At 33.4% G+C, this 13522-nt stretch overlaps 1 protein-coding gene across 1 annotated transcript in view; it reads right to left on the bottom strand.

Moving 5' to 3' along the window:
• The window catches only part of Klhl1 (kelch like family member 1), a 356587-nt gene that overhangs the window by 125769 nt on the left and 217296 nt on the right, over nt 1–13522 (bottom strand). Inside the window, exon 5 of the mRNA XM_034498949.2 lies at nt 8966–9178. Within this exon, the coding sequence (XP_034354840.1) occupies nt 8966–9178 (213 nt within the window). The remainder of the gene's footprint in view (nt 1–8965; nt 9179–13522) is intronic.

Raw genomic sequence — 13522 nt, 5'->3', positions numbered from 1 at the left:
GGAGGTAACCTACGCTTCTTAACATTAAAAATGTTAAATATGGCAGTGGGGTAGGAGTAGGTGGGTGGGAGACAAACACCCTCACAGAAGCAGGGGGAGAGGGATGGGATAGGAGGGTTGTGGAGAGGAAAACAGGAAGGGGGATAACATTTGAAGTGCAAATAAATAAAATAGTAATAAAAATGTACCATCTTATTTTCTTTGTTACTAGATTTAAAAATATTCTTCTAAATAGAGATATTCAATTTCTCTATTGAAGAATTTCTGGCCATTATATTTTTTGGTATAATGAATGAGTTTAAGTGTAAAATGTACACAGAGACAGTTACAAACACATTATTGTATGTCTCTCTTAAGAATCAGTAAGCTACATAATCCCAAGAGGTATAGAGAGGGATGGATTTGGGAAGGAGAGAGGAGGGAGACGAAAAACAGGAGGCAGAATCAGGTGTTGGAGGAGACAGGGGAGAAGTACAAGGGGTGGAGGTGTGTAGCAGTTGAAGATGGGTAACTGGAGGTCACTAATAGAAATTCCCAGATGCCAGGGACCCAAGAGATTCACAAGACCCAATACAGATGGCATTAGCTGAAATACCCAAGAAAGGGGAGAGAGAAATTGGAGAGACCATATCCAGTGGATAGGCACAGCACTGGTTGAGGGATGGGGTCACCCATCCATCTCAAAAATATTAATCCAGAATTGTTCCTGTTAAAAAGAATTACAGCAACAAAGAGTGGATCATAGACTAAAGGAAAGACCACCAAAAGACTGTCCCTCCTAAAGATCCATCCTATTTGCAGACAAAAAACCCAGAAAATATTGCTGATGCCAAGAAGTACTTGTTGACAGGAGCCTGACAGAGCTGTCTCCTGAGAGGCTCTGTCAGAGCCTGAGCAATACAGATGTGGATGCATACAGCCAAATATTGGACTGAGCAAGAGGACCCCAATGGAGAAATTAGGTCAAGAACTGAAGGAGCTGAAGGGGTTTGCAACCCCATAGGAAGAACAACAGTGTCAACCAACCAGACCCACCCTCCACTCCCAGACCTCCCAGAGACTAAACCAACCATGGAGGAAATCATGGCTACAGCTGCATATGTAGCAAAGGATTATTTTATCTGGAATCAATGGGAGGAGAGGCCCTTGGTCCTGTGGAGGTTTGATGTTCCAGTGTAGAGGAATGCTAGGGTGGTGAGGCAGAAGAGGGTGGGTGGTAGGGGAGGACCCTTATAGAAGCAGGGGTTATGGGGAGGGACAGGGATTTATTTAACTGGGAAAAAATAACCAATAAAAGAAAACAAAAGAATTACCAAGCTTCATTGTTAGGAATTTTTGAATAACACTTGTAATGTCTTGAAAAGATAAACATTACATGCTATGAAACAAAGCCTGTCTACAGATACTCAAACCATTAAATAATTTTTTGGAACAAGATGCAATTTTTTTTAAGCGCATTTTAGGTCAATTGTCTTTAGGAGTATAGTCCCTCAGTTTTAGTATTTCTCCTTTTTCCTCCTATTTATATTTATGTGTGACTGTCATTGTATGAGTTTATGTGTAGCATCTACATGTGGATGCTCTTGAAGGCCAAGAAGAGGTATCACATTACCTGGGACTGGAGTTACAGGTGGTTGTTAGCCATCTGCTGTGTTTGCAAGGAACTGATACTGGATCCTCAGAAAGAAGAATAACAGTCTTTTACAACCACACTGCATGTTTGGTTCCTATAAATTTACTTTAAGATCAAATCAGAGGTCTTTAAGCTTTTTCCCAATGATAGTGACTACCATTGTAAATTTTAAAACTAACATGAATCCAATGGTATTTGGCATGACACTCGAGATGGCTCCTTATCCTTAAATTCTAAATCTCCTTCTAATAATTTTAACAGGATAAAAAGCATCAATTTGTTCTTCCAAATGCCTATCGAAATCCTCCTGTATATTCAATACATTAGTAACATTTTTTTTTTGCTAAACAATTAACAAAAGTAGCTGTCTTAACTTCTTGTGTCAAAGCAATTGCAGAAGCAGTGGTGCTAGCATTTCATGTAATGAAAGCTGTTATACTAGCAATAATCAAGCCCACTACCCTCTTGCTTCTGCTTAAAGCCTGACTCATTTCTTCCAGTACTTTCAGGCTATTTTTAGAATACCAAAGTTCTGTGATACTCAGGGCACTAAAACAAAAGCTGGTTGATAGACCTCCATAACTGACATGCCGGATTTCAAAACACAAAATTTTAATGCCCCTTGCAGTATATTTGGCATTGACTCATTTCTTCCAGTACTTTCAGGCTATTTTTAGAATACCAAAGTTCTGTGATACTCAGGGCACTAAAACAAAAGCTGGTTGATAGACCTCCATAACTGACATGCCGGATTTCAAAACACAGAATTTTAATGCCCCTTGCAGTATATTTGGCATAATTCTAACAACTCTCTGGATGTTTTAACTTTACATAGTGAGCTTATAAATTTCAAGAATGCTACTCTGCTTAGTGTTGATGTGGTAGATACTTCTGATGAAATCACTCATGGCCTGAGGTAAGTTTTCTATTTTGGTCAAGCTTCAAGAATGGCATATATAGCCTGATCATATAGTTTGATCCTTTTTTTTTGTCCTGGAAATACTTTTATTCTGCCCATCATGTTAAAGCTTGTCTTTAATAACATAAACATGTTGGCAGCCAAAGTACATGGCTTGAACCTGAAAATGGACACCACGACACAATTATTAAAAAATTAAAAGGATGGCAAACCAAGGATGTCTAAGAATCTGCACAGAGGCTTATCAACCTAAGATATAAGTGCATTGCTTTTGATAATGTATATTCAGTGATGGGTAAGGCAAGCATTCTTGTCAGAATGACCTTAGACAGGCTCAGTCATGTTGATGAAATAAAAAGGGGGATATTGGAGAGCTGTTGGGGCTGCTAGGCAAGAATGTGACATGAGCTAAGGACAAGGAAATGGGCTGCTTGGCAAAAATATGACATTGGCCAAGAACAAGGAAGTAGGCTTCAGGCAGGAGTATGACATTAGCCTAGAACAAAGAAGTAATTTCAGGCAGGAATCTAAATTTTAGGCTAGAACATGGAAGTAGGCTTCAGACATGAAAATGACTTTGGGCTAGGACAGGGAAGTAGGCTTATATATTCAGATGTCATCCTCTTTTCCCATTTCCCCTCCTCCTTTTTGCTTTTATACCATTTTAATTACATGCAAGAATTTTAGGATAGAAGAAGGAACAGACATGAAAATGACTTTGGGCTAGGACAAGGAAGTTGGCTCAGATATTTTGGTCATCCTGATAAGCCCTTAGAAACAGTGATCATGAGAGTATTCAGAATTTTGTTTATTGCCTTGCTTGTTCTTTGACTATTTGTGTTTATTGTCTTGTTGTTCCTTGACTATGTGCATCTATTGTATTGCTAGTCTCTCAACCTAGAACTGACCTGAATACTTGCATGTAATTCAAATGGTATAAAAGCAAAATGGAGGAGTGGGGTATGGGATAGGGGGTTCTAGGGAGCAGAAATGGGGAAAGGGGATGGCATATGAAATGTAAATAAATAAAATATCCATAAAAATAAAGTAAAACAAAAGAAACAAAATCAAATCAGGGAAATAGAAACACACACATATTAATAAATATCTTTATGAGGTTTTAGTGTTTGCGTGGGACTTAGAGTCAAACTATAGACCCTAAACATTTAAGGCAATACTGTGCTACAGACCTAGGCTTCTAGCAAGATTTGAACTTGTAAATGTATACAGTATAAATGCTTATTTGTGTGCATGTTGTAAATGTGTTTTTGAAGCCAAGTAAAAATTAGTGAGAATTTTGTTAAAGAATATGGAAATATACTTTTAAATTTTAAACAAACTCACTTCATTTTTATGAAAAAAAATAAGGCAAAAATAAAAAAATTCAAATTGGATCTTGTCTTTGTTTTATACATATTTATATAATCAGGAAATTTCCTTAAATATCCTTGTTTTTGTAATTTTCTTGAAAGTTTACATTTTAGTGTATTTAAGAAAATTATAAAAACAGTTAAATGTAACACTTAACTTATTTAAAATAATAGAATTTATTCTTGGAAAATAACTAATATATCTTTTCTTTTCATTTTGCCATTTCATATGACCCTTCCTCTTGTGAAGTCAAATATTGAATTTACATCAGTATATGCTATTGTATTTCATTACCATATTGTAGACATTTTTGTTTCTGAGACTTTCTAGGTCTTTTCTATTTTTCTGAAACTCATTTTGTCTAGTAGTATTCTCACATAAAAGCCATATATATTGTCTTCAGGAAGTTTACATTCTCATTGTATTCTCCATTCCAAATTATAATAACATACTTCATAACAGCATGGGATCATTCATAATTAATAAGAATATCAGAATGGATTTTCTCTTGTGCCCATATAAACTAACTAAACATAGAAGTATCCAATATATTTAGTAATATAAAAACATGAAAGTGTATAATTCAAGAAAATACCAGTTTTATGGCAAACTTAAAGTGACCAAGTGTTTTATGAGTATCAAATTATATTTAAAGTATAACTAAGCCATTTTTGTGACTTGCCAGTCTTCTATCAATTTTTATTTGTGAAATATCTAAAATTGTTTAGTAGTATGTTTGTTGATTTTAGAAAATGTTGGTTTTATTTTTTATCAATTATTTTATTTATTTACATCCAAGGTCTCTAATGTAGCCTTTTTTGCTTTCAGTTTCCTTTACTATAATTACAAATAATGTCACTAAGTACAGTGTATTACACTTTTTGTCATAGAATTTTGAAGGCAGTTAAAAAACATAATCACAAAAATGACAAAAATATTTTTAAGTTGTGTGATTTATCTTTTACTGGAAGCATACTTTCCCCATATTTATTTCATAATAATAATTAATTCATAATAAATATCTATATAAACTTCCTATAGTATTTTTTTACTGTTTTGTTTATGAAAATGTTGGTGTTTTCCTTTATACAAAAATTGCAAACATTTCATGTCAGCCTTTCAAATGCTATTTGGCCAGTCATTTGAAACTATTTACAGAACCCTAACTATATCACAGTTGTACACATCAAATTCTTTCTGCTCCTATCTTTTAAAATAAAGCTCCTTGAGCAATTAACTTGAGTACTTGTCAAAGTAATGTGCTTTCTCATTTAATATTATCAATACCATACAATTATAGGCTTTGATATTATGTAGCTGTTTAGCTTTTATAACATGCTTATATAATTCATATATCATATAAATATTATCCATATGTCTGCATGAATCCATGCATGTTTGTGTGTATGTGTGTGTGTAAGTGTATCTATAAACAGGAGAGCAAAAATAAGAGTCAAAATGAGACAGAGACAAGTAAAAGGCAAATTTATTAACGCAATTTCTATTACTTCAGCATTACTTAGTATTTTGAATCTATTACTTTTTCACATTTCTCCTCAGATTTTTGCTAAATCCTTACAGTGATATGAGATCCAATATCTTTCTACTAGTTGTCATTGAAGTAGTTTTAAATTTTTTTGTTGTTGTTGAATTTATCTCAATCATCAACCAGTAAGCACTGAGAATTATATATATCTTAAATTCTTAAGGTAGCAACACACAAAAAGAAGTGGATAAATACCTCACGCACATGGTTAAACACACACAAAATATTTTCAGACGTAATTAACATAAAGGCTAGAGTGTACAAACCAGCATACCAGATTGTTAGAAACTAATGCTTTCTGATCATTGTTATACCTTACAGAAAAGCTGGCACATATTCTTAACTTTTGTAAATGCATAAAGGTTTTAAATCATAGATTCCACTAAAATATTTTCTTCTCAAACTTGAACATTTTTAAAGATGAAGCCATCTAGTATTCCATGGCCCATGTTTCCTCTGGCAGAAGAATCCATGTGCCTGCATCATGGATTCTCAAAAACAATCTGAGTTCTAGACCATAGTGGGAAGAAGTTATGCTCATTGTCAATTTACTCATGCCTTACACAGAAAATCAATACATATTACAGAAAACTGCTATATATATTGAAGGAGTTAGTATTCTTTAGAAGGCTTTCAAAATTGTTAGATTCAAAAATATAGTTCTAGTCTTCCAATTTGGAGAACAGCATGCTGATGGGTATAGCAGTAGATCTCTCTGTATTTGTATCCTACCAGCTCAGGGTTTTAGGGAAACCAAGTATTCTTCTAGGTGTGGGAGGTCTAAAATCTTAACCTCATTGAGCTCATTCCTCTCTGTGCATCATGTACTGAAAACTAGTGTCTGTGATTTATCATCTGAAACACTGTATGTAAAGGAATTTTAATGGAATGGTATTCATTTACATCAGTAATAGAAATATAAGTTCCACTTATATCTAGACATGGAATGAAAAATATTGTTCTCCTTTGTCTTAAATATTTGTTGCTTGAAAAAATATGTGAAATTATGGAAACATTTCACTCATTCGAAAGATGGGCAGTAAAGAAAAAACCTACAATGTTTATGTCTCTCAGGAATGATAGTATTTAAAAGATTTTAATTAATAATGTTAGATAAGAAATTAGTAATCTTAATTTCCCATTGTTAATAAATACACCTTTACTAAATAGGAGAAATTTATAGTATAATTAAATGATACCAATTTAAGATATTTATATAGCTTAGGAAGTACAGACATTTGTCACCAAGGAGCAACCTGAGTTAGCTTCCCTAAACTCACATGGTGAGAAGGGAGAACCAATTCCTGCAAGTTATCCTCTGATTGAACACAGTCCTATTGGACTACGTGGATGAATATGAACACATTCACACATATTCGCAGACAAAATAGATGAATATAAAAAACAAAAATATAAACCCATATGTAATGTGTAGTCCAGAGAACAATAGAACAATTGAATTATTGAGTTTCTGATATATCAATTTAATGAAAATATATTGGAATAAAGGTTTGTGCGTCTCTGATAACAGTACAGTAGAGCTGAATAAAAGACTAGGGGGAAAAGACATACTATCAGAAGACAGTACCTTAACAGAATATAAGCCATAATCCTCTCTGTTACTCTGTCCCTGTCTTCTCCAATAAATAATATCACAATATAGATGGGGCCACCTAAAATATAAATAATCAACTCTCCCACTGAACCTTAAAATTCTTCTGTTTCAACCTTCCAAGTCCTGGGATTATAAGAAAAAGCCAAAATATCCACCATATTGCTGATAAGTCTTGAATACCAATTAACCTTTGAAATCCCCACATTTCAACAAACAGTGGAACTGGGTTAGTATTAATTGATAGATAAAAGAAAAAGATAATAAATCACTTAATCGTTTGTTAATGGTTAATATAATTTAACCTATCATTGGTCACTTTTATCATTGGCTTTGACTGCCATTACTGAGGATATAGCCCTTGGGAGAATGTAGTGTGAAAAGAAAAAAAGTGGATACCCAGTACTGGGAATCACAATGTCTTCATTGTCTTCTTACCTAAATACATGTCTCCTTTTCAAAAAAAAAAAAAAAAAAAAAGCTTTGTGTCAAAGCAAACTCTTATAATTTATTCATAGGAAGCATTCGTAAATCCATTGATGCTAATTTTAGTTCCTAATTACTGTCAATAGCTAAATGAAAGACAGCTCTCCCTTTACAAACTTCAAATGCTTTCCAATTTTGACATAGACATTCTTAATTTTTGAATCTTAAAGTTTGCCATAAATTTCAACTCACTGTTATGAGTTAAAAGTTTCTTATTTTCCAACATTTTTAAAACTTTTTATTTTACTCTCTTCCTGTTATATTTGGTGGTTTGTATTTACAAAAATGTGATGAATGAATGGTAAAGCCTTAGTCTCCCTTGATAGTATATCTGCACCTAAAATTTCACACATTTCTGTGGTCTATTCCATTTTTAATTGGCTTCTTTGATAAAAACAAAAATTATACAACCTAGGTTAAATATGCTGTATATAGATCACTCTTGTATTGTTACAGAGCTCTGAAGATAGATTACAAGTTGATCAAGTGAAAGTAATGATTTTTCTTCACAAAATCTAACTCAAAACCTTGTGATGCTTCCAGTTCATGGCTTGGAGTTTCTAAGGTACCAAGTCTCAAAGATGTTGTTCTTGTTAAAAATGGTTATTGAATACTGTTATTATTTTTGAGATGATTTTACTGGCCCAAGAATAGTGAGTTTGAATTTATTTCATGCTTATGTCAACTTATAGAAATTTTTATTTTTGTCTTTTACCCTCTGTCCTCATCAGGAAAGTATATTAGTGGCTTTGTTTTTCTGTTTCCTTCCATCTAATTAACAATGGGTCTATAACTCTAATTGATAAGTAGTCTTATAAGTTTCTACCATTCAAGAACTTATTGAATTCCACTATGAATTTTGAAATGCCATTCAATTAAATTTAAAAATGTGAAGAATGTAGTTAGATCTCATGCTGGCTTAGGAAATTGGTGGCTGTAGGTTCTCTTCCAAAGACCATGAGTTCACTGGCCATGGATAATTAGCTAGTTTTCCAGTACCAGACATAATCTACCTTTTGTTGATCAGGTCTTAAGTTTAATAACTGATAAACAGAAAATGGATAATAGATGATGTAGTCAGTGTAAATTTGTTATCTAATTGATTTTATAATTCTTATGTATGCAGTACAATCACAATTTATAATGTAAAATCTGTCTCAAAATAAAAGTTTACCATAATGTTAAAAGCAAGCATGAATATATATACATATGCATCAAGATGAGATTTAGATCTATAATCCTTCACCCATATTTTATGACCTTACCTAATTTCAATGTCATACCTTATTAAACTGCTAAAATGATGTAAAAATAATTAAAACCATGTTGTAATATTTGCTTATAATGCAGAGATTTTTATTATACTGCACATATTGAAAGAGCAGCACACAAAATTACCTGTGGTGGAAGCAGGGGCAATCTTATGAAGGCAAGGAGCATACTCAGGTCGCTGCATCTCCGCTGCATGTCATACTTGACCCACATCATTAATGCATGGAAGATGGTCTCTTCATCAGGAACATTGACATCATCACTGGCCAGTAGTTTATGAAGCTCTTCAGCTGGGAGGAGTAAAAACTCTTGATTTCTGATGACTTCCATTATGTTTTCCTGTGGGGAGGAAAGAGCTTGGTATAAATTCTGCTTCACTCCTATGTAGCTGGCAAAGCATCTCAGAGAAAAATGTGAAAAGCAGTCAATAACCTTTGTTCTCATTATAACATAATCCTTGAGACTCATCCTTCAGACACAAGAAGCTGTTAAGAAGAAAGCATTGTAATTGTAATTGAAGTGTAAATGTATCTGAGACAGCAGAGTTCTTGTAATAATGAGGATTATAATGCACAGCTTTGTTAGGCAGAATGTACTCAGTGATAAAATGTTCGTTTCAAGTGTGCTACGATGGAAGATTTAGCAAATATGAAAAGAATAACATTTCATACTTTCAGAAGCTCAAATACACATACACAAATCAGAAAATGGCAATGCATTACAAAGAGAAATAGAAAACAAGGTAGATTTGTTGTTTATTTGCAAGGAAAAGACAGCAGAGAAAGCATAGAAACTACAAAATTATAGGAGCTCTACTCACCACTTTTTGCTATAATTATTTTCTCTTATGACAATTTCTTTTTCTTTTTCTTTACTTTTTGACACTCCAGATGTTGTCCATCCTCCAACCACACTTTGGACTAAATGATTGCTGCTGTTGTTCTTTACGTTTTTTCTTTATTATTTATGATAAAAATTTGTTCTGATTTTATTCAAGTCACAAATATATTAAGACTAATAAGTGGAGTTAATATAGTCATTTCAAAGGATCATCCCTAAATAATGGGATCCACCTGGGAAGATGAATAAGTGAGATATTGGAGAATGCTACTTAGAGGTACTCACTCATTAATCTACAATAGCATTTTGGATGCTTTGTTTTTAAATAACCTCTTGGCAATTATATTAAAATCTAAACAATAAAAGAAATTAAATAAATGACTTACACAAACTAAACAGAACATTTAAAAGTTAGCAATTTTAATTACTTTTTTATCATTTGAGATCTTGTAATTGATGATAATGTGTTTTGATCAATTTTGTCCCTCTTCCCTGTTCTCTGTCTATTGAAGAATAGGTAACTTTTCAATATCCCATCCCTGGAGAAAAATGAGTTTTCAGGTATCATTAGCCATTCAATGGCTTAATTTTGATTCCTCTTTACTTTCTTTCAGCTTGTTTTTTCTCTAAATTGATTTCCCTGTCTCTACTCTGAGCTTCTTAGTTAAATCTCTTATAATAAACCAACATGGTGCCAATGAGTGTACCATCTTCAAGGTTTTCTTTTCAGGACTCCTTAAGCTTTAAGTTTCTATAGTGTGATGCCTTCTAATTATAACTTATTTATTTCTGTACTTCCATTGAAGTGCATAAATTATCCACTCTTTCTTCTGTCATTTTATTTAACATGTCTTTATTTACTCACTCTGGTATTTAAAATGGCATTCAATAACTTTGTTTCCTTTGTTCCTGTCACACATCAAGATTTAATTCAAGAAGCCAGAAGTTGTAGTGTTTAAACACTGTCCCAATATTTGGTTGGTGAACTTGGGATGATCAAGATATAAGGGCCAACTTTAGCTACATGATGCATATGCGACTAAGGTTGGTTTCATGAAACCCTTTCACAATCCATATATAAGTAGATAAATATGTATGTATGTATGCATGTATGCATGTATGTATGCTAGTAAGTAAATAAACTCAAAAGCTACCAGTGTGTGATTTAGTTTCTCATGTCAAATATTTAGTCAACACGCCAATAGATTGTCACAACACATGGCCCCTCCAGATGTCCCACAGTAGTTGCCAAACAGGAGCCTGAACTTTGGTGCTCTTGTACAATAGAAGATACACAATATGGGTGGGGCTTTGGGTACAGAGTCTAAGAACATAGGCAAAGCTGCTTTCTTGCTTGTACAGTCTATCGAACTATAATAAAACCCCAGGCTCAACCTTCAGTGTTAAAGGTCAATCTTACAAATAACAAAATAACTTACAGATATGCATGATGGGACTTTGATCAGCATCAAAAGTGAAGTAATATATGAGGTTATCAAGGAAACTGAGCCTAGACCTTAACAGCTATTTCTCCTGCTAGTTGGAATGTTTTTTGGTGATTAGCTTTCATGGAGACTACAGAAAAATTGTCTCCTCTACATCAAAAGCAATGACAACTTGGCATTTAACTATGAATAAGAAATAAAATGAAAATGTCCTCATCTCATCCTTCTTGTCAAGTTTTCTGTATCACGGGAAGACATAATCTAAAAGATAGATGTGAGTCACTATGATATAGAAGATAGAAATGATTATTTAATAAAATAACCATATAATGCACTCCATTAATGTGAATGAAAACATCTTTTAAATCTACAATAGAAAAACTCTGCTAGCCACTTTTCCTTTTATAAAGCCCAGTCAAATCTCTCTTTGGAGTTTCTTAGTCATATGCCTTGACCAAATTCATTTCTTGGAGATGACAAGAACAAAAAATACAGGTAATAAAACAGGTAAGGGTCTATCACAAGGAGTCTTATAATTGCATAGTATAATGCTTTAACTTATAAAACCCTCGACTTTAAGATCTTGGTATAGCCCAGGCTAGGCTCAAGCTGGAGATGTTAATGATTCTGCCTTGTTTAGTAAATTCTATCAGAGGAGTATGTCACCACAACTGAGGAAGATTGCAACCCAATTGGAAGAACAAGATTGTCAACTAACCTGGACCCCTCAAAGCTTCCAGAGACTAAACAAATAACCAGGGAGCTGGTTTGTGGCTCCAGGTACAGGTGTAGCAGAGGACTGCCTTATCTGGACTTAGTGGAAGAGGATGAAATTAATCTTGTGGGTACTTGATCCTCCATGGAAGAGGGATGCTGGTAGAGGAGCACCCTCTCAGAGGTTGGGGATAGAGGGGATCGGGTAAAGAATTCTAGGAAAGGGAAAGAAGAAACAGGGCAACTTTTGGAATTTAAATAAAATAATTTAATGAAAAAAATAAAAGATCTTGGTATAGTGCCTCAAAAGTAGCACAGGACTTACTATGTATTAAATAGGGAAAATAATGATATGTAATAAAAATATTTTTAAAAAATCTGCAGTAGCAGTATAAAGTAGTCAAGTGCTAAAGTGACACACATTCTTCCATTTAAAGCAGAAAGCCTATGATGTGTGGTGTACAGTTGGGACACACAGATTCAAGTTTGCCTCTCTCGTTGCAACCTCCTCCCAGAGTATCTGAGATTAAATTCAAAGAAGACAGCTGAGACATTTATCGAGTAATTATTTTAAAAAAATGCTCGAGGTAGAAGTCTCCCCAAAACAACATGACACCTGTAGCAGAATAGAATAAAATAGAATAAAAAAAATAGACAAGTATAGCAGTAATGCTTAACCAGATTTGATCATTTATCTGATGAATATTCATCTTCATATTAGGTTCAAGTTATAATTTTGCAAGAAGAACCCTGCATCAGGAAGGTAAATATATTTCTGGGCTGGAAGCACCTTCAACTTCAGCAATATATGTGTAATCACTTCTTTCAGGTCATATGCTACTTATTTACACAAATTATTTCAAAATAAAAAGTATAAATTTATCTCTAATATTGGGTATCACAAAATAGCAGATTCAATTCTCTTAAAAATCATTTTACATTCTTGTTTCTTCTGCAGTTTATAATATTTTTGTAGTTATTATGTGACTATTTATTGAGTTAATATATCATGTGTTTTGAACCATATTACAACCACATTTGTATGATGAGATGTAGGAAGAAAATAATAGTTTAGAGAAATTTAGAAAGCAATTGTGTTCTCTTTGCTTTTTCTTTTACTCAAACATGTCTGCCATTATTAGACTACACCTAAAATTGTATAGTTATACTGTAGAAATAAAATAAGGAAGACAATAAAAATCACTCTGTGAAACACTTAGCTGTGTCTGTCATAAAGATTTTGTTCAAGGCATATTTAATTATATTTTATAGTGTCCTCTTTATGATGTCCCTTCGGGAAATTTCTTACAGGATTTAGTAGCTAGAATAATTGCACTTCTCCTGAGTAAATTGCTTTTTCTTTATCATTGATGTTGTAAATTATGAAATTGATCAGATTTCTTTTTTTATTTAGCCTCCAGGAAACTTGGAGTCAGATTGAAATCCATCTGCCAGGAAGGATACAGGCATTTATAGTTTGATTTCCTTTCTGACAGCTCTGGTAATAGTTTCATTTACTATCACTACGGACACTTACTTTTCTTTTCTCATAATCCTGCTCCTAATTCAGCTAAAATTCATATAATTTTGTATCTTTGTAAATCCTACTACAGTCTTTTCAAACTCTTGATGCTGATGGAAAAAAATTCTGTGATATATATGGGTTTTGAAACCTATTAGTTAT

The sequence above is a fragment of the Arvicanthis niloticus genome, chromosome 3 (assembly GCF_011762505.2).
Source record: "Arvicanthis niloticus isolate mArvNil1 chromosome 3, mArvNil1.pat.X, whole genome shotgun sequence".
Taxonomy (NCBI): domain Eukaryota; kingdom Metazoa; phylum Chordata; class Mammalia; order Rodentia; family Muridae; genus Arvicanthis; species Arvicanthis niloticus.
The sequence above is the reverse complement of the archived record's forward strand: the minus strand, read 5'-3'. Positions and strand labels throughout refer to the sequence as shown.